The sequence below is a fragment of the Electrophorus electricus genome, chromosome 9 (assembly GCF_041902795.1).
Source record: "Electrophorus electricus isolate QZ-2024a chromosome 9, ASM4190279v1, whole genome shotgun sequence".
In the NCBI taxonomy this organism is placed as follows: Eukaryota; Metazoa; Chordata; class Actinopteri; order Gymnotiformes; family Gymnotidae; genus Electrophorus; species Electrophorus electricus.
In genome coordinates this window covers 6,830,990-6,851,321 of record NC_137505.1, presented here as the reverse complement: position 1 = coordinate 6,851,321, position 20,332 = coordinate 6,830,990, and the positions used below count along the sequence as shown (strand labels likewise).

At 50.5% G+C, this 20,332-nt stretch overlaps 2 protein-coding genes and 1 long non-coding RNA gene across 10 annotated transcripts in view; 1 reads left to right on the top strand and 2 right to left on the bottom strand.

The window, feature by feature from the left end:
- The window catches only part of myo16 (myosin XVI), a 109,817-nt gene extending 99,545 nt beyond the window's left edge, over positions 1–10,272 (bottom strand). The window contains exon 1 of one of the 3 annotated variants that reach the window (XM_081720514.1): positions 9,997–10,272. The gene's annotated coding sequence lies outside the window, so the exon portion shown is untranslated. Of the gene's footprint in view, positions 1–259; positions 363–9,996 lie in introns of those variants that run through there. The other 2 variants (XM_081720516.1, XM_081720515.1) reach the window with 2 other exon arrangements.
- A 5,494-nt stretch (positions 10,273–15,766) lies between these two features.
- On the bottom strand, positions 15,767–18,879 carry tnfsf13b (TNF superfamily member 13b). Of its 6 annotated transcripts, XM_081720723.1 has the most exons (6): positions 18,625–18,879; positions 18,378–18,471; positions 17,618–17,761; positions 17,322–17,470; positions 16,870–17,020; positions 15,767–16,698 (listed from the first exon to the last, which is right to left on the bottom strand). In XM_081720723.1, exons 1-6 carry the CDS (start codon positions 18,877–18,879, stop codon positions 16,586–16,588), a joined length of 906 nt encoding a protein of 301 aa, XP_081576849.1. In that variant the 3' UTR covers positions 15,767–16,585. The 6 variants fall into 6 exon arrangements, with proteins under 6 accessions (XP_081576849.1, XP_081576846.1, XP_081576847.1 ...); XM_081720720.1 differs by having other exon boundaries at positions 18,378–18,879; XM_081720721.1 differs by having other exon boundaries at positions 17,346–17,470; positions 18,378–18,879.
- Positions 18,801–20,070, top strand: LOC113591841 (uncharacterized). The gene is made up of 2 exons (XR_003412246.3): positions 18,801–18,939; positions 19,513–20,070. It is a non-coding gene; the product is annotated as an uncharacterized LOC113591841 (long non-coding RNA).
- The last annotated feature ends 262 nt before the right edge of the window (positions 20,071–20,332 follow it).

Here is a 20,332-nt window from a genome sequence, read left to right as displayed (position 1 = left end):
AGAAACAGCGAAGCCGCGTCCACAGATCTGCCCAAGACACAACGCAGAGGAAGAAGAAAGACAGCGTCCATACCGGAGATCCAGTCCACAGAGAGGGAGGTGTCAGGAAAGGACAGGGAGTAAGAAAAAGAGAGGAGAGAGCGAGCGAGCGAGCGAGCGAGCAAGCGCACGAGCGCGAGCGTGCACGCGCGACGAAAGGAGCCGTGTGTCTGCGTATGCCCCCGCCTCGCTCCGCCAAATCAATTTCACACTCTCTCACCTCCCAGCTGCTATGATGTCACTCATTCATCTGTTTGCCATTGCCATGGAAACCAGGAGCGGCGTGGTTTGGTTTAGCTGTCTGGGCAAACCCCACACTCCTCCCTTGGAATCTCTGTCCCACCCTCTCAGCCTGGACACACACACACACACACACACACACACACACACACACTCCTCACTAGGCGGGTATGGGGTGTGTGGCTACACCGCTCTGCAACAGCGATTTGTAAAACATAGATCTCACACCATCGACAGAGAGACAAACCCACCAAGTCAGGCTGCAAGACTGTGTGTGTGTGTTCTACGCTCTCTCATCCACTCACCAACACACTCTCTTCATGTTTTGCGTTCTGTGTACTGGGTGCTTGTTCGCAGGTTCTCTCTTCTTCACTCTGCACCTAACTGTACTCCACACGTTATTAATCCCACGAGGATTTGGACGTTTAAATGTGACGAACCTAAGCAATACATGATGAAACCAATTTGCAAGATTGTTTAATCCACTGCTGCTAATGCAAGATAGATTTTTGAGAGTTATAATAAGAACCATAAGATTTGGTGTTTTCGTGCATACAGCTATGTCTGTCTGAGTAAACAATGTGGTCTTTTCCTACACACATGCACGTGCGCACACACACGCCTACGTGCCCTTACACACACATGTGCACAGATACACACGCACGCTCGTACGCGTGCACACACACACTCCTCCTCCACCCCCCTCCCCCCGAACAGTTAATGTCTGTCTCATCACCTTGCTTTCTGTGATCAGTCCTGACCTTGAAGGGGGCCGATGCACTCGTACAGAGGCGACCCCTGATATCCAAACACGCCCCCTGTTGTCGTTCTCCACTGTTGAATATCCCCCCCGAGCTCTTTGCAGTACACACCTCTCTTCACATACGGTCTGCATGTAGGAGTCTCTGAAATAAGCAAACCACACGATTCAGACGTATCGTTTATGTAACTGAAGCTTCGTGTTTGACGCCTCGAACCTCAGACACCCGGCACAGCTGTGTTTGTGTACCAGCAGGGGGCACCATGCTGCTGTGTCATTACACCGTCTGCTCCTACCTCGGAAAGCAGCGTGGCGAAACCCATCTTCAGAGGGACCGTTCCGTTCGAGGGGATCTCAGTCCTGTTATCAGCTCACCTGCGCTTAGCCCCGCCCCCAGATCCTTACTGCTGCTCTGTCATAGAAGGAGGCGGGGCTGAAACGTCTCATTTAGTCCCTACTTCCTTCCTCCACGTGGGGACTTCCTGTGCTGTGATTGTGGTGTCCTCTCTAGAGGACAGTGTCTCCCTGCTTGTCCAGACCCCACTCTTTCGTTCTCGCTTATTAATCGGTCCGTTCACAGAGGTACACCGTGCATCGGATCAATACGTCCACTGGGTTTTAATCAGAGGAGTGGTGATGTGTGGTGTCACTGTACATAATGCCATTACAAAGTTAGAAAGAATAGTGACGTATCAGAGAAAGGTGAGGAGAAGAGATATGAACACCGTGCATGGTCACGGTCTCTCTCTCTCCTCCATCGCCATCTGTGAACGAGTCTCAAGTCTTCATTGACTTAAAAAGAGAACAAAAACTAATTACCAGGAAGACTTTACAACAGTCCTACATGCCACAGGGAATGTGAGACTAGGAGATAGGAGATAGGAAAGGGTGAGGCTGTTACACACACACACACACACACACACACACACACACACACACACACACACACACACACAGAGTTGGAAGCACTCAGCTGCATCTTGAAAAGAAATTCCCTTCCAAACATTGTGTGTGTGAAAGTCCAGGTTGGCAGTTTCAGTGAAGGGGAACTTTGTACAAGAGAAACGAATACGATTAAATGGAGTGAACAGTGCTGATGGGAAGGCACAATGTCAGAGTGTGTGGGGCATCTCCCAGTGTTTACATACCACACCAAACACCTCAGTCTCAGAGTGTGTGGGGCATCTCCCAGTGTTTACATACCACACCAAACACCTCAGTCTCAGAGTGTGTGGGGCATCTCCCAGTGTTTACATACCACACCAAACACCTCAGTCTCAGAGTGTGTGGGGCATCTCCCAGTGTTTACATACCACACCAAACACCTCAGTCTCAGAGTGTGTGGGGCATCTCCCAGTGTTTACATACCACACCAAACACCTCAGTCTCAGAGTGTGTGGGGCATCTCCCAGTGTTTACATACCACACCAAACACCTCAGTCTCAGAGTGTGTGGGGCATCTCCCAGTGTTTACATACCGCACCAAACACCTCAGTCTCAGAGTGTGTGGGGCATCTCCCAGTGTTTATATACCGCACCAAACATCTCAGTCTCAGAGTGTGTGGGGCATCTCCCACTGTTTACATACCGCACCAAACATCTCAGTCTCAGAGTGTGTGGGGCATCTCCCAGTGTTTACATACCGCACCAAACACCTCAGTCTCAGAGTGTGTGGGGCATCTCCCAGTGTTTACATACCACACCAAACATCTCAGTCTCAGAGTGTGTGGGGCATCTCCCAGTGTTTACATACCACACCAAACATCTCAGTCTCAGAGTGTGTGGGGCATCTCCCAGTGTTTACATACAGCACCAAACACCTCAGTCTCAGAGTGTGTGGGGCATCTCCCAGTGTTTACATACCACACCAAACATCTCAGTCTCAGAGTGTGTGGGGCATCTCCCAATGTTTACATACAGCACCAAACATCTCAGTCTCAGTGTGTGGAGCATCTCCCATTGTTTACATACAACACCAAACATCTCATATCTGTCAAACTCCCATCATCCTCCTCATGATGCTGATGTTGATCAGTGATGAGCATCTTCACAATATTATTATAAAGAATTGTTATGCCATTCAGCCACTAAAATCTCTGATTTCATACATTTTAAGTAAGATATGCATACACTACATTTTTAAGTAAGACATAATTACGTTATATTTTTCATAAGGCAAAGCTGCCTTTCTGCTGTCTGGGTAGGCAGAGAGGCGGGTGCAGATCTCAGTAAAAGGTGTGAAAACAAACAAACAAACAAAAAATCTCCACAACTGAGAAAAGCAGCGTGCAGCCTCCAGCACGTTCGCATCTCAGCCGAAAAGTAGGTCACGTTCTCCAAGCAGCTCCGCTCCGCTTGGAACAACATCATGCATCAGAGCAAGCGGCGCCGCTGCTTCTGGAGCAGCTGCCAAACGCCAGCGCGAGCCGCGCGGGTTTCCGCGTGGCACCGGTGCCCAGGGACGCATCCACCGTAGGCGCTGCCCACTCGCCCGTCTACACGGACCCCTCCCACGCAGGATGGGAGGGGCACGTGGGTGTCCGTACGGTTGCTGTTCTCGTCGCCTAACCAGAACACGAAGGGCTGGGCGACAAACCGAAGCGCAGCACGCCGTGCCGGGCGGAGAGAGAGCGCCCGGAGCCGCTCCTCTCGTCCCAGGAACGTCGCGATGCTCCGGCCGAGGAGATGGGTGCCTTCTACACCTTCTACGTCAGCTCCCACACAGTGGCCTTGCCAGTGCCAATGCCAATCCTCTCGAACGGATTTCTGAAAATTGCGGATGGGCAAACACAGAGATTATTTTCCAAACGCCACGATCCTCACACGACCTCACTGTTTGGAATTTCAGTGGTCGGCTAGTAGCTGTTAAAGAACATCAAATTCCATTTAAAACGGCGAAGCAGAGACCGTGTGACCGGGAATGGCTAAGAGATTTTTACAAACGTTTATTACACAGGTTCAAACTCGTCTGATTCCAAATACACAAACGCCATCAGTCTGTCACGTGTCTGGCAACTGCAGTGCAGGGTCTGGGGATCTCTCATTCGTGATCACTTACTCCCTCTGGGACTGTAATGAGCAGATGAATTTGTTAAGCAGACTGACTGGACAGCCTTTGGTAAGCTTTTAACACGCCAATATGATTCTCTGTTGTGCCAGCCCGGGGACATCCTGCCAGTGTCGTAATCAGAACCGAACCTGTTCCCTTCTGATCCCAGATCAGCCCCTTCTTGTTCTGTGGCCCCACCCCCTGTCGCATCCTCCTGTGCATGCCAGGGTTTGCCTATTGGTCGAGCCCCATGTCACGGGGCACTGACTGCTTTAGCCTGCTGCGAGACTTTGGCGTATGCACAGGTGTCTTCGGTGACTCGTGCGTGCTCGTGGTTCACTCGCGCTGACTGTGTGAAGGATCCGTCATGCCCATCACGGTGTTGCCGCTGGACCAGTAACGTAACGCGTTCCGGATCGCCAAAGCTTGGTCGCAACGCGCACTTCTCGTAGTTTCCATACGCACATTCGCGCGTTTCCAGCCCAGTGAATGGCTGATGGCGTGTTCTGGGCTGCGCTGTGTTGTGTCTACCTCGTGTAGCACTCCACGTGGGCGTGTCTCACGTTTCCATACTCACACTTCCATTGTTTTAGTCGCTCTGTAGTGCCGACACACGTGGAGTTTTGTCTGAGTGTAAGTGGAAGGACTAAACTCATTACCAATCCCATGCTTCCGTAACCAGGGCAACCCTGGAGACTAAATATTCTTAGAGATGGTGCAAAGAAACCTCAACGCAGGTTTCATCAGAGCAGATCCCTGCTTCAGGGCAGCGTGAGGGAGAGGCAGAGAGCCACAGCAGCGTAGGCTGTGATCACGAAACACTCAGAGCAGCACACAGATACACCTCCAGCTTCTCTGCTCCTAGCAACCGCGTCCCACGGCACCGCGCGCGGGAGGGAACGTGAGTGAGACGGCACCTGACAGACACCAGTCCTGCTCCAGAGTGGTGAAGAGGCAGGGTTATGCTAATGAGAGGCTGCCAGAGTGGTGAAGAGGCAGGGTTATGCTAATGAGAGGCTGCCAGAGTGGTGAAGAGGCAGGGTTATGCTAATGAGAGGCTGCCTGAGTGGTGAGGAGGCAGGGTTATGCTAATGAGAGGCTGCCAGAGTGGTGAAGAAGCAGGGTTATGCTAATGAGAGGCTGCCAGAGTGCTGAAGAGGCAGGGTTATGCTCCTAGCTGCCTGAGTGGTGAAGAGGCAGGGTTATGCTAATGAGAGGCTGCCTGAGTGGTGAAGAGGCAGGGTTATGCTAATGAGAGGCTGCCTGAGTGGTGAAGAGGCAGGGTTATGCTAATGAGAGGCTGCCTGAGTGGTGAAGAGGCAGGGTTATGCTAATGAGAGGTCCTGCTCTCTCTCCCACTCTAGACGGGCAGTGTCGGTCCAAGCAGAACACACAATGAACAACCAAACCTCTGACCACACCCCCCCCCACACACACACACACACCCCCACCCACACACATCCTCTGGCCTCTCCTCAGTCCACTGACACAACAAACACGGCCCCTCTGCAGGCTCTTTCTCTGCAGTGCACCCGTGTACATGCGCACACAGTCCCTCCACGTTCCTCTCTGCGCGTCTCCTGCAGCGTCTCCGCTTTCCTGCTCTACTCCCTCGTGCTCGCCTCCCCCAGAGGAAGCGACGCAAGCGGATCCGCACGCTTGTCTTAGCTCTGAGTCAGCGTGCACCCCTTTCACACCGCCCGACCAGACGGCACCGTCAGCGTCTTCTCCGCCCGGATCAAAACCACGCCCTTGGACAGACGGCAGCACACGGGAGGCGGCTGCTGCGCAGCAGGGCGAGAGGGTGTCCTGACCGGCAGGCTTTGGGGTTCAGGCCCGTTGGGCCTGTTCATGGGAAGGAGGAGAGAGATGTGGGTACAGCTTCAGCGCGGGAGAGTGTCAGCTGCTAGTAACACGGAGCTAATAAGAGACGCCTGTACTGAAGTGACTGACACACACAGGTCCTCAGGGAGGGAAGAATGAGAAAGTTTATTTAACTATTTATTTCGTCCTCTTATTGGACATTTTCCTTCAATTTTCTCATCTTGACCAAGTACTCCTTCATACTAATTACAGCTCATTTGATGTTAATTATTAGTAAAATATAGTAGAGTTCTTATTGTAGAGTTTTAATTGCCTTAATATTACAAGTGTTGTTTCATTGTAATAGCGACAGCCAAGTTGCTACTGTTGAGCCCCTGAGCAAGACCCTTAACCCTCAATTACTCAAGTTGTGCTCAGTCATAACTGTAAGTGGCTTTGGATAAAAGCGTCAGATAAATGCCGTAAATGTAAATGCAAATAAAGCTTACTGAAATGAGAAAGAAGTTTGTATGTGCATGTGGATGTCTGCAGGTGTGCATATATGTGTGTGTGTGTGTGTGTGTGTGTAAGAGAGCTGCCCTTTGGTGATGTTTCTGTTCTCTGCACCTGCTTACAGTCGCGTTCCATTACAAAACCCCAAGAACCTGCCAGCTGCTTCTGTTACTTGGATGCACATCCACCTGCTCACACTCACGCACCCACCGACACTCACCCATCCACCCACAGTCAGCCACACTCATACACCCACCCACACCCACAGAAAGATCCACACCTTAGCTCAGGCATGTCATGCCCCTCCTGAACTTCAATAAAATGATCACTGCTTCAAGAAAATGTAAACTACACAAATCACGAGAATTCTTCCACAAAAAGATCTGGAATGCCACCCTCAACCCTCAACCTCACAGACATGTAAACACCTTGCACCATCTCCCTGCCATTCCCAGAATGCTGCCTGGTCTTCAGCCACGTCCGCTATTTGTCCTTTGGTGTCGTCTTGGCCCCCTCCCTCCGCCGCAGGACTGGACATGCCCACGGAGAGACCCCAAACCTCGGCACCACCACCCCACCGCACAGCACGTAGCCTAGCTATCACATAGCGGCAACAGGTTCGCCCACCCTGCCTTCAACCTCTCGTCCGTCCGTCACGAGGATTTTCTGCCCTTTCTGCCTCTCGGCCCCACGAAGGAGGCCAAATCTGCCCCTTTTGCTGGAGAAAGAGGAATTCTAAAGAACCGGTCCTGGTTGACCCCGTGCCGTCTCTTCCCAGAGGTCTGTCCCAGTCTTCCGTGTCCCGATCTGCTCGTACGTCATCGGACGCGTATATCGCTGGGGTCGCAAGGAAAACGCTCGCCGTTCGTTAGCCAGGCCAGCAGATGCAAGGATGGGAAACAGATCTGTGCGTTTGGCTGTGTAACAGGAACCCAACAGGAAATACAATAAGCCAGGCTACTCTAATCAGTCCTAAAATAGAAAGGATGCCATCCAGATCCCGGCATGAGGGTCTGTCAGTGTAACCGTGTGTGTGGGAGAGAGAGAAATTAGAAACAGCATTGGAACGCAACTGCAGAAAGACTACGAAACATTCTTCACTGGAAGGTTCACGTAGAAACTGTACTTTGCTGTGATGCTTGAAGAAACGTAACCAATCTGACCTTTAAAAAAAAAAACCCAACAACAACAACAAAAAAAAACCAAAGCCACGGGAACATGATGTCCAGAAAGAAAGCACGTGGCTACACAACGAGTCCACGGGTGAACCTACTCCTCTGCTGTCGCCCCCTGAGTTCAACTTCCTCCCTGCCCTGAGCTTTCCAACACCCGCGCAATCATCCGCCCACACCGCTCAGCTCTCAACCAGCATACGGGCATCGCGCTGGCGCTCCCCCTCTGCAGAGAACACGGATCGTTCGGTTCCCGTTTCAACAGTGTCCTGTGCTCGTTGAACCCCAGGTCAGGCGCTGGGACCGAGCAGCTGAGACAGACACGGCCAGGAGGAAGAGGAAGTCCGAACAGGGAACGGCAGGACACAGCAGCATACGGCCAGAGGAAAGCCAGCCTCCTGCAGCAGTTGCCATGGGCGGGGAGAGACAGAATCTGATATAAAAGACCGTCTCTGAGTTTCAAACAGCTGACGCAACACCCAGCTGACGCCAGCAGAGATGAGGTACCACGGAGAGAGCAGGAAAGAAAAGATGCCGATGATTTGAGGAAGAAGAAGGGGGGGAAGGTAAGATACTGGGAATAGTGAGTGATGAAGAGGAGGAGAAAGGCTGGGAAATGAGCGGCGAGTTCCTGGTCGATAGGGAGGGTGGACAGAGGGAGGAGGAGGGGGTGTATCGGCAGCTGAGGAGAGAGCTTGTTAAATCAGGTTAATGTAACAGATTTGGTTCAGCTCTCCTGCCAGAGCCTCCACAGTGCAGGCGTGTCAGCAGAAGCAGTGTTCCCCAAGCCCCGCCCACCGTCACGCACCCCCAACGTTCCTATGGCAACCCTACTCCAGCTAGAAACACGGCCCATGTGCGTGTTGAGCTGTTATCTAGAATACTTAACACTAGAATACTTAGCAGCACTAGAGTACTTAATGTTAAAATGCTTAACACTAGAATACATAACACCAAAATGCATAAAAACACTAGAATACTTAACAACACTAAAATACGCAACACTAGAATACACAGCACAAGAATACTTAATGCTAGAATATGTAACACCAGAATACGTAACACGAGAATACTTAACAACACTAGAATACGTAACACTAGACTACGTAACAACAGCAGAATATGTAACACGTGACTACTTAACACTAGAATACTTAACAACTCTAGAATACGTAACACTAGACTACGTAACAACACCAGAATATGTAACACGTGACTACTTAACACTAGAATACTTAACAACTCTAGAATACGTAACACTAGACTACGTAACAACACCAGAATATGTAACACGTGACTACTTAACACTAGAATACTTAACAACTCTAGAATACGTAACACTAGACTACGTAACAACACCAGAATATGTAACACGTGACTACTTAACACTAGAATACTTAACAACTCTAGAATACGTAACACTAGACTACGTAACAACACCAGAATATGTAACACGTGACTACTTAACACTAGAATACTTAACAACTCTAGAATATATATAACACAAGTATACTTAATACTAGAATACATAACACCAGAATATGTAACAACACTAGAATATTTAACACTAGAATACTTAACAACGCAAGAATACTTAATACCAGAATACGTAACAACACCAGAATACGTAACAACACCAGAATGTGTAACAACACCAGAATACGCAACAATGCTACAAAGCAAAATTATACAATTGGTCATTAAAACTGACCAGTAGGCCAGTATAGAAATGTCTGCGCAATAGCTGACACATTGGCCTGTAGGCTTTGATACTATGATTTATGACGTTAGGGGATCAATAAATCATTAAACAAGTAGATGAACTAATGTTCAAATGTTGTCCGATATATGCCATTGCTGTTACCATGTTAGTATAACAAACCTCAGGCAATATCTGTTCAGCCAGCCCCTGATAAAACTCTGTGGGGACTTCCATGGTTGCCATGGCAGCACGTGAGGGCCAGCAAGCTTTTGGGCCTCATTCATCAGGGAGCCAGAGTTACCCCCGGACATTACCCACATCTGGAGGGGTGGTCTGAGGTCCCCCCAAAACCAGGACAAACCACGCACACACACATACACAGTGAGGACCCACATGTACAAACACACTTCATTCAGTAGGTTGGAGATCATTAGGTGATTAACAGGTTGTTACTGACCACTGCAGGCTCAGGAACTAAGACGATGTTTTTCACAAGGCCTGCTTTACACCGCTGTAAAAAACGTCACGCGTTTCTCACGATTTAAAATTAATTTGAAAAGTATTTAGTTTGTGTGCTTCCTTAGACTTCAGTTCAAAAATCCAACCTCTTTAGAACCCAACTGTCCAAACGCACACGATCACACACACACACACTCACACACACACACACACACACACACACACACACACACACACACACACACACACACACTCTTACCTTACATGACTTGTCAAGCCCTCATCATCTTCACTCGGCGCTCCAGGATCTGTTAATCTGCAGCAACATCCAGCTCAAAGGATCCTTCGTAAGACCGCTTCTTACACACACACACACACAGGCCGAATGACAGAGAACCATGTGCCTCCACACACACACACAGGCTGAGATGCACAGACAAAGATCCAGACTTTCTGATTTAGTTCCCAGTTACAGGGCCAGAGAGAAGGAGGAGAGAGAGAGAGACACTAAATCTCTCATTACATCTGCTTAGCAGAGACCAGCTGCTCTGAGACAGCGAGGCAGGGCTTCTGCTGGCCATGAGAGTGAGGCAGAGGGGGGGGGGAGGGACAAAAGGGCGGAGACAAGAAGGGGGCGGGGTTATTAATTATGGCCCTCTGTGGTCTGTCCAGCTGACCGCTTCCTGGGCTACTGCACACGTCTCTGCGTCTCTGTCCTCTACTGTCACTCTGAGCCTCAAAAATAAACAGAGAAGAAAAAAACATCTTCTGTTTCTTCCGCTCACTGGGCTCTCGCTGGTTCCCATCAACATAACAAAGACGAGCGCTTGACCCTCCAGATCACACACAGAGAAAGGGAGCAAGAAGAGAGCGGCCACACACCTGCTGTGTCCACAAAAACACTTCACAAGTTGAGGGATCTCAAAGAGAGTGCTCTTCAGTGTTCTTCAGGACCAAATATTTTGAGTAAGAACCAGAAAAGTGCGGCCTGATGCTGAAAGGACGATCTTTCGCAATGAACACGCAGGAATATTGTTGTTGTTGTTGTTGTTGTTGTTGTTGCAGTAACACACACCTCTCGGTTCGGTAGGTCGCGTGCGTACTACAGTACGCACAGTAAGGCGGGGCTGGCGCGCGAGGCTGAGAGCATCGCCCACACGCCTCTGCCGCAAATTTAATGGTCTTAGTATTTTTAATTTGATGTCAAATTATTAATGTTATGTCAAAACCAGGCGTTTCCAGATGACTTTATATATGCAAATGAGAGTTTGCCCTTACGGAGCGCTAAAAGCCGCATTCTTAATAGCACATGCAGCTCAGAATGACAGATACGCTTCTTTTCCCGATTGGTTCGGTTTTCGTTCGGTTTTAGCGAGCTGTTGCTTTTAGTGCCAAAGCACAAGGCCTCGCGGGAAAGCACAGCGTGCGGGTTTTTTTCCCCCTTTGTTGGCCTGCGGAGTGCTTGATAAATACTCCCTGTCGCCCGTGCATCGCTCCCCCCGGCGGCCAACATCCGAAAAAGCACAGACATTGCTGAACACGGATTTCAGCCGAAAGCGAAAACGCGGTCGTCCGTACAGCCCGGGGAAAGGCGGACAGCTCCTCGAGAGGAAAGCGGGCACCGAGCCCGCCAGACGTTCGTCATTTACGGAGGACCGTCCGTCATCCAACAGCGCTGCTTCAGCCAGCAGCAAGTCTAAGCGACTCAGAGCAAACGGAAAAACGGAGGCCAAACAGAAGCCACGTAAAGGCGTAGGGCAGCGTAGCGGCTCCACCCTTCACGTAGCTCTCACGCTGGTGCTCTGAACCGCAGCTGGGACCAGGTGATGTTTCAGGACTAGGATTATAAAACCGGTTCTAATCTGGAGCGGGCCGGTAAGACCTCCGGCATCCCCAGTGCATGTCAGATGAACCCTGTGAGCCAGTAGAAAGACCTAGAAGCGCGAGCAAAGAAATTTTCAACGCGTGAGAGATTTTTTGGGGGGGGTCGCCCTTCAAATTTTTGTTGGACAAATTCTCTCATTGCCTTGTCTAAGCAACGCAGTGGGAGGGCTCTTCCTTTTAAATGTCAACTTTTATGTGCCATCACCACAGCAACAGGTCAAATGTGGTCAAAGCAATAAACCCGACTACATCGGTTATTATGACGGCGCTTTTGATGCGTGAGATTTGATTGGTTGGCTGCGAGACCGTGAGATCTGTCTCACGGTCAGCGTGTGACACTTGAGAGGTGTGGAGCATCGGGCCAGAAGCGAGGGCAGAATTCAGCCTGAAAGCGCATAAACGGTTTCCACTGGCCTCTGGCTCCAGACCAGCAGAAACTCAAACAAGATCGTGGAGGCTGCACCCAGAGGTCAGGTGGACGGCCGGCTCTGGGCACGGGGATTGGCTCAAAGGAAAGGTGCTAGAGGAGAGAATCATCGGGATGTGGTCCTAATAGGTAAACCCAGAGGATGATTGGGTGGGGCGGGATACAAAATGGTGCATGAGAATATGGGAACCAGGATTAAGACAGAAAGAAAGATGAAGATGAGAGAGAGAGAGAGCGCGAGGGAGGGGAGTGCAGTGTCTAAACAAATTGCTTGTCTTGGTAAGGGCTGGAATACAAACGGGGAAACGGGTTAAACAGTTTGGTGAGGATGTGTGTGTGCATGTAAATGAGCGTGTGTGAATGAGTTCACCAGTGTTTGGCCACAGAGTGTACACAGCTTGTTCCACTTCCTGTGGGACGAAAATTCTCGTGGCCTCCTTCTGCCCGTCAGCCCCTTCCCACTCTCACAGCCGCCAACATGCGAGCTGTTGCCATGGCAGCACACAAAGACATTTTTGGGAGGGGAGAGAGGCTTGGTTGACCAATCCCCACGCCCCTCTGACTCGTGGGGGGCGGGGGGTGGGGGGCGTGTTTCTCACAGTCGTACGCTCCGCTTCGCGCAGCGTTCCAAGACGCAGGCCTTCCCGTGTGCTCACCCGGCCGCCTCGCCATTCCGGCTCCAGCAGTTTCCCTTTATCCTTGCTTATACCCTTAATGCGTGGACACTTGCCTCCGGAGTCCAGCTGATGGCCTTCCGCTAACGTTTAAGGACAAGCAACTGGGCTGCTTACAAACACAGTCCAGTAAGATGCAAATTTCATGCAGCAGTCGCGTTCCCACATCTTTCTCTGGGTTCTTCCTGGTAATGGCCTGTCCAAAGAAAGAGACAAGTGAGGTTACGTGGTGTGACTGTGATATAGCGTATCGGACAGAAACCGAGTCAACGAGAACGCAAGACCACACGCGTCACAGCACACAACTTATGTTAAGTTCACGGGCCAAGTGTGAATTCTGTTTGGAATTCTGCTATTCCAAGCAGTTGCCGCAGGCGACCCTGCGCACGAGCTCAAGGAGAGTAATCGGGTGAAAGTGGTAAAGAGCAGAGCTCCTCGCTAAGATGAGCGACGCCCCCAACGGTGCAGTGCGAGACCGAGGGAGACATGAGAGAGAAGTTTAAACGTGTGGCGTGTGTGCCAATCTTGACTCAAGTCTCCTGCTACTTTGCCGTTGCCCTTGATGGACGTTCTCTTGCGGGTTGGGTCTCGCACACACACACACACACACACACACACACACACACACCATCAAGACAAGACTAGGACCTCTAGAAAGTTGGACTAGACATTAATTGCTTATTTTTTCATTTTTTATTTATTTTTCTCTTAAAATTCTATTGTTGTGACCATTTTTGGCCAGAGGAGGATGGTTCCCCCTTTGAGTCTTGGTTCCTCTCCAGGTTTCCTCCTCGTGCTCTAGGGAGTTTTTCCTCACCACTGTCGCCCTTGGCTTGCTCACTGGGAGCTTGGACTCTGACATTTGTAAAGATGCTTTGTGACATTGATTGACTTTAAACTCTCCGCCCCATTCACTGCCTAGTTCGGCAAACCTAAACTCTTCCACAGAGCTCCCCCTGGAAGAACCTTCATCCTCTTCCACCTCGTGGATGGCACGACACAAGATGCACTCGCCGTGGTGAGTAGCAGAAGGTAGCAGGAGAACGTGGAGAAAAACTCTCCAGAAACAATCGGTCTGGTGCGCGGGGAAATGACACTCGATGACACCCACTTACAGAGTGATGTCATTTCCAGGGAGGAAAATCGATTCAGGAAAGAAGGCGGTTCGAAAAGAGCCATCTACCGCATGAAAAAAAAATTAAAAATCACCAGATGAACTAAAGCTGAAGGTTTGAGAACGTTTGGCTTATCAAGTCTCCTGAGGAGTCGATACTCGCTCCAGCACACTCGGCACCCGGTGCCATCCCTGCACTACAGACTCCCCCTCTAGCACAAACAGTCTTCTGTTCCGCACCAACTCGAACCCGTTTAATCCCTCTGCTTAAATCCCCAGGTGTTCGGCATGACGCAAGTCGGGAAGACGCAAGTCCAAGCGTGAACTGTATAACTGAAACGGACGTCTGACTGGGACGTAAACGCTACTGAAAAAGAAACACCACATCAAGAGCGAAAAGAAAGAAAGAAAGTAAATAAGAAATTACACCCAAGTAGGAAATCTGAGAAGGAGCGCGAGCGATGTTTACAGAGTGTGGACGGACGCCAGCGCGGCACATGTCTGGATGTCCCCCGGAGGGAAGACAGAAGCCAGTCAGAGGGGGATTAAGGGATTTGGACAAAAGAGAAAGGCCGTGGTAAACACGATTATGCCGTGGAGGGATGGTGAACACTTTGTGTGGAATTAATCAGGGATGGCGTGCCGTCGTCTAGAGAAGGCACCCGCGGAAAACGGCCGTCCGTCGTCACCATTACCGCGCAAGGAAAGACAATTAACCCGACTGCACGTTACAGGACGCGAGCACTGCGGTGCCACGTCAAACCTCCACAGGCCAAAGCTGCTACCCTCATTATAAATGACTTCTTATTGTTTTCTATTCAAAATAAGGGAACATTTCATCTGATCTTCTCCCTGCGAGTGGTGCTGGAAGACTTAATACCTCCAGACTATCAGTCCTACCGGTCTGTGCTTGACCACCTCCCAGTGGAAATGACCGGTTCTGATGGGAGGCCCAGAAGTCGACAGTGAACACCGAGTACTTTTTGACTGCAAATCTTCACAAATCCTAGGCTACATCGCAGCAGTGTACTGGTTTGAAGAAATCATGCGTCTACTTTACATGACGCCACATCTCTACCAGACCGTAGAGAGAGGGCGACTCGTGGAAAAGTTGAATGTGCAGTTAACAGAACCGAATGTTCCCGGTTTCTTCGAAAAATATGAGACAAAAAGGAGTCATGTATTCTCTCACACGAATATCTAGCTGCATCTTTCTCGATAGTAGCCGATTGGAGAGGTTTCAAAGTTCAAAGGTTACTCAGTGTTGAGGGCTTGGCTCCACCTGTACTGCTGAGGAGGTGCAGGTATCACACAACGGCAAGCATGAGCCAGAAATGTGTTGTTTTGTGTGTCACATGACAATCTAAATATGATATATTGATAATCTTCCCCCACTAGCGTCCTCAGTTCAACATGTGGAACACTAAACGGCAATACGTCCAGAAGAAACGTACTGCACGGAGAAATCCGTAAAAAGTAAAGAGAAAATGGAAGTGACTGCAGTTTAAATCTTCATTGTCTGGAAGCATAACAACGGAGCAGAAGGCTGTATTTCACTGACTGACTCACTGACTGTTTCTCATGTACGCCTTGCTTTTGTTGAGAGTCCTTACACTGCGTTTCAACATGTCCTTATAGCTCTCACAAATCCTAAAATAGCTTTTGCACGTCAAATTGTATACGCATTTGCGCCGTGACTCGCACGGACACCTTAGCGACTTTACTTTCATTACAACAGAAGCGCTCGCTGGAATACGAGCGCCCCCTAGAGGTGGCCTTTAAAATCTCTGCTTTGGGATGCTGCCACGGCAGACTAATTGCTAGGACGAACGTTTTCTGGACGTTTTAAATTATTATTATTATTTATTGCCTTGTTTGTGTGTTTGTCAAATGTACCACATTAAAAGCGGAGACATAAGACCAATTTAAATTCAATTGTTTGCTGAGGACTTTACATAAGAAAAGAATAGATTTATGGTATTGAAAGAATTATGCAGTGGTGTTTGCTGCAAAGTATATTGCATTGATTTCAAATGACAAAATACAGTAATTATATATACACACACACACACACAACTGAAAAAGGCTGAAAATGTGCGTGTAATGGAGCGTAAAAAGCAATGGCTGCTATTTTTCATTAACGATAATCGGCAGTTTCAAACAGACAAGTTCGGTGGCTTCATTATGTGCCGGTGCTGCCCTCTGCTGACAAAACCTGCACATTACAGCGTAACAAACGACAGCAAGTTACAGCAATCAAATCGCCTCCTGGAAAGTAACTGCGTGACGACGTGCTCTGAGGAATGTACTCCACGGTGGGTTATAACCTCTCACCCATCGGAAAGTTTGCAGGTGGGATGAGAGAGAGTGTAAGTAGGCCATGTCACGAGAAACGTTTCCAAAGCCTGGCAGAAGTGGCTCAGGGCTCAGTCTGGTCTCGGAAGTCTCACACACAGCTTTTCCTGTCGACAGCGTTCCAGGTGCCTGCTTACCCAGCCGAGCCGCACTCATCTGCCCGTCCGTATGGAGCGGAACCGGCGGTGAAGAAGCAGTCGCTCCGTCCCTAACCAAACGCCTTATACAACTCCCGCTGAGCCCCTCCAAATCCAGCCATTCCTGCTCCCGGGAAACGACTCAGAAACCATCGTCAGTCCCGTTCCGCGTGCTAATGTTGTAGTGGGCCGGCACGGAAGACCCTCGTGTTTATGGGCCCCGCCACCGTCTCGGGGCCCTGGCTCGCTCCGACGGGTCACGCCAGTTTGACAGCCCCCAGGAAGGTGGAGTCCCCATCCAGAGAGATGTTCGCCGTGGAGCGAGGGATGAGCAGCTCCACCCGGTCACCAGACTCCAGTTTCACGATGCCTGCAGGGGACACACACCGAGACGACATCGGCTGGGGGGGCCTCCGCCACGCTTATGTTTACGCTCTGAACCAGCGGAATCCGTTACGCTGTTCCTGGTATAATGACAGGATTCAATGAAAAAGATTCCCTCCCGCTTCCTCCCGGCGCGTTAGACGTGGTAAGCTCTCACCTCCTGTGAAGCAGGTGTTGTAGGGAACCTTGGCGTTCATGCTCTGGACGCAGCGGAACAGCACGACGTGCTGGCTCTCATCACCCACCACGTTCTGCTTTGTGCGCAACACTATGTGGCCCATGGCGTACTTGGGGTCTTTGTAAAACACCTGGGGGAAGAGGGAATCCCGCAAACAAGACGCCAGTGTCTAGAGCGTCTCTGGAGTCCCCACCACCCCAAAACAAGACCTGGTGTTTAGAGCATCTGCTGTTTATACTTCAAACTTGATGGTATATGATCTGATCAAAATCTTACATGGTCTGTAAGGATCCCCACAGGGACTCTGTATGAAGGCACTAAATTCTGTTTTTTCCTCCCTCAAAACATCAATCTGTTGTATGCAAGAAGCAAGTTAAGGGCGAGTGCGCAATTCTAGATGTCTGTCAGTCTTTAGGACTTAGAAATGTTACCTCTGGCTGGTCATAGTGTTCTACCTGACTGTAGATGAAGTAGTAGCCCTCCTCTCTGACCAGTATGTCGTCCTGGTCACCTTCCAGGGCCGTGCCGCGCTTCAGGCCCGTCTGCCACGGCACGGCCACGTGCACGTCCAGGGCGAACTCTGGGGGGGGGGGGGGGGGTGCATGCGCAACGACAGATAAAGATCAAACAAACTAACAAAACAAAGAGAGACAGCCCGAGTAGAGAGGAAATGAGAGAAAACGCAGAGGGCGGGCGCAGGTTTACAGCAGCCTTCGCAGGTCCATACCTTCTGCGCGTGGTCGGGAAGGACCGGTGCGTGTGTCAGCTGATTTCAAACGTAAAAGAGCGGGGACTAGCAACTCTTTGCCGTTACCTTTCTGATAGGGTTTCCTCCTGGAGTCCGCCATCATCTGCAAGCAAGGCTGGAACACTGAGCAGTAAACAAAAGAAGACATTAGGGGCGGGGGGGGTGCACTCTGGCAACCCAGTCGGTCTATCCACTTAGAACCCGAACGGCTCAGTCGTGTAGCATGCTGCTTACGCGTGATCAACTGGCTCTGCTCTCTGAGCTACGATTTGAAAGCGTTTCCTGGCAAACGGGAAGCGTCTGAGCAACTTTCTGATCAAATGCATGAGCGCCAGACTCCTAGCGTGCGATAAGAGCGTGGCGCCGAAACGCTCCAGCCCGGCCGCGCTCTGCTGCACTCCTGCCTACGCTGCAAGATGCGTTTTGCACGTTTAATCTCACACCATCACTGTCTGGCTTCTCTGACATGCCGAGTTAGTGTTAAAAACCACACTCTCTTATTCACAGTAAAGAGAGAGAGAGAGAGAGAGAGAGAGAGAGAGAGAGAGAGAGAGAGAGAACATTCCCCACCCACTCAGTGTTGCTCTGAAGCGCTCACCACTGGAACCATAAAGTGCATGAGCCAATAATCGGAGAAACGAGCTTAGTGACGAATTTGCAGAGATCCAGCACGCGCAGCTGGACGTCCCGGGGGGTGTGGGGGTGTGGGGGTGTGGGGGGGGGGTTACAAAGCGCTTGCCTGTTTGAGCCGGCTCCCTTCCCAGACTCCTCTTCTTCAAGCTGGGCTCGCTGCGGTCTTCGGGAGGTGCCGCGCTGCGGGCCCACCACGGCGTCTGCGGACGAGACGGACCCCTAAAGAACCCCGAAAGAAGCCTCTCGAGCGGCCGAGCTGCGCTTCGCCGACGTCTAAAGGGAAGCGCTCGGGCGTTGCAGACGTAGCGAGCGCGTCTAGGGCGCGCGGCCTCGCTCCCACAGGCGCACCTCACCTCAGCATCCTCCCGGTCCTCCTCCGCCGCCCGCTGCGGTTCTCCCACGCCTCCGCCCGCCACCCCGCCCTGCGCCTCCCTCCTGCGGTTCACCTCCGTCCTCAGGACCTCCACCTCTGCCTGCAGCGCCAGCGCGCGGTACAGGGATAGCGCCGACAGCGAGGACGAGGTTATGGCGGCCAGCGTGAGGACGGTGAGCGCGCAGGAGAGCCTCCGGCGCTCGGCCCGGCATCGGCTGGCGCCCTCCGCGGACATTGTCCTCGCGGCTGGGCGTTGGGGACGTCGCGCGTCTCACTCCTGCTGCGGAAAGACGGGGTGAGCAGCTGATACTCCAACGTCTCGTACGAGTAAGGCTTCCTGCAAGCCCGCGATAAGGGCAATACGGCACACTGTGCACATGCCATGCATCACAGTCTGCCTTCACATTGCTGATATCACGCAAGGCTGCAATAAGCACATGCGCTCACGAACACGTTACAGCGCAGCGCAGCGCATCTCGTGGCGACAGGCAGCAGCTAAATGTTCTCTGCGCTCGAGAAGGCTTCACGGTACAGACCATAAAACACTCCCGCGCTGCTCCAAAGACAACAAACGACGTGTGTGTGTCCAGTTTAGTCTACGTATGAAGCGTGTCAGATCAGAGATGTCCCAACCACAGGCTAGTCTGAGACTTCCCTTGACACACCTGCTGGGGTGACTGCATTTCGTGCCCCTAGTGAGCCAGACCACCAAAAATAAGAATGCCACAAACCTTCCCCACGGCACTCTGTGGTAATCCTGTGAATAATCCTGTCAGCAGCCCCGTCCCGGTTGGTCTTACTCTCTTTATGAAGCACGTGAATCAGGAGCTCAGTAAGGCGTTGAACTTGTGTGCTGCCTCTATTTCAGGCAGTTAACCAACGCTGTGCAGCTTCCTGCCCAACCCAACACCATCCTTTCACGTGCCCTACCCTGGACTGCCATATACGAGAGGAAAGCGCCCAGGCTTTGACCCTCAACGAACATCCTCGCCAGGGCGTGACGGGAAGCGCAGCGGGGACGTGGACCCAAGACGGGACCATCCTCTCGGATTAGGTCAAACGGGATTACCCCAGCTACACCGACACAGCAAAATTAACGTGGCTCAGTCCCGGTAAAGCAGAACGAAAGTCAGTTTGATTAGAGGAACAATACAAAGGAGGAACCAGACACATAAAAACACACCACCCCTTCACACACAAGCGTAACCTTCAGTTTCACCTCTTTATTGCCAACAGAAAATACACAGCTATAGATAAAATACAAAAAAATATCTAAGATGAACAGTGATGTGAAAAGAAGTGCAAGTACTTGATTATGGCAGTAGGTTAATGTTTTATTCCAGTTTCCAACAGTTTAATCTACTTTCAAAGATTGTTCCAATTAAAAAAAAAATGTTTTTAAAAAGTAAAATTTTTGTTCAAATAATTGAGTGAACAAGTCAGTACAATCATTGTAAAGATGAAAGTACAATAGCAACTTATGTATTTGAATATGGTTATTCACCAACTTAATCACAAGTCCTACACTTCAGTTAAAAGCCTTTACAGAATTTTATTTTTCTGTAATTAATGACTTCTGTGACATTTGTGCATACCGTGCAAAAAAAACACCCCACCACAACTTAGGCACCCAAGACATTAAAAGCCCTCTCGGCAGTAGCTGTTAATTTGAATATAAAATCCATAAA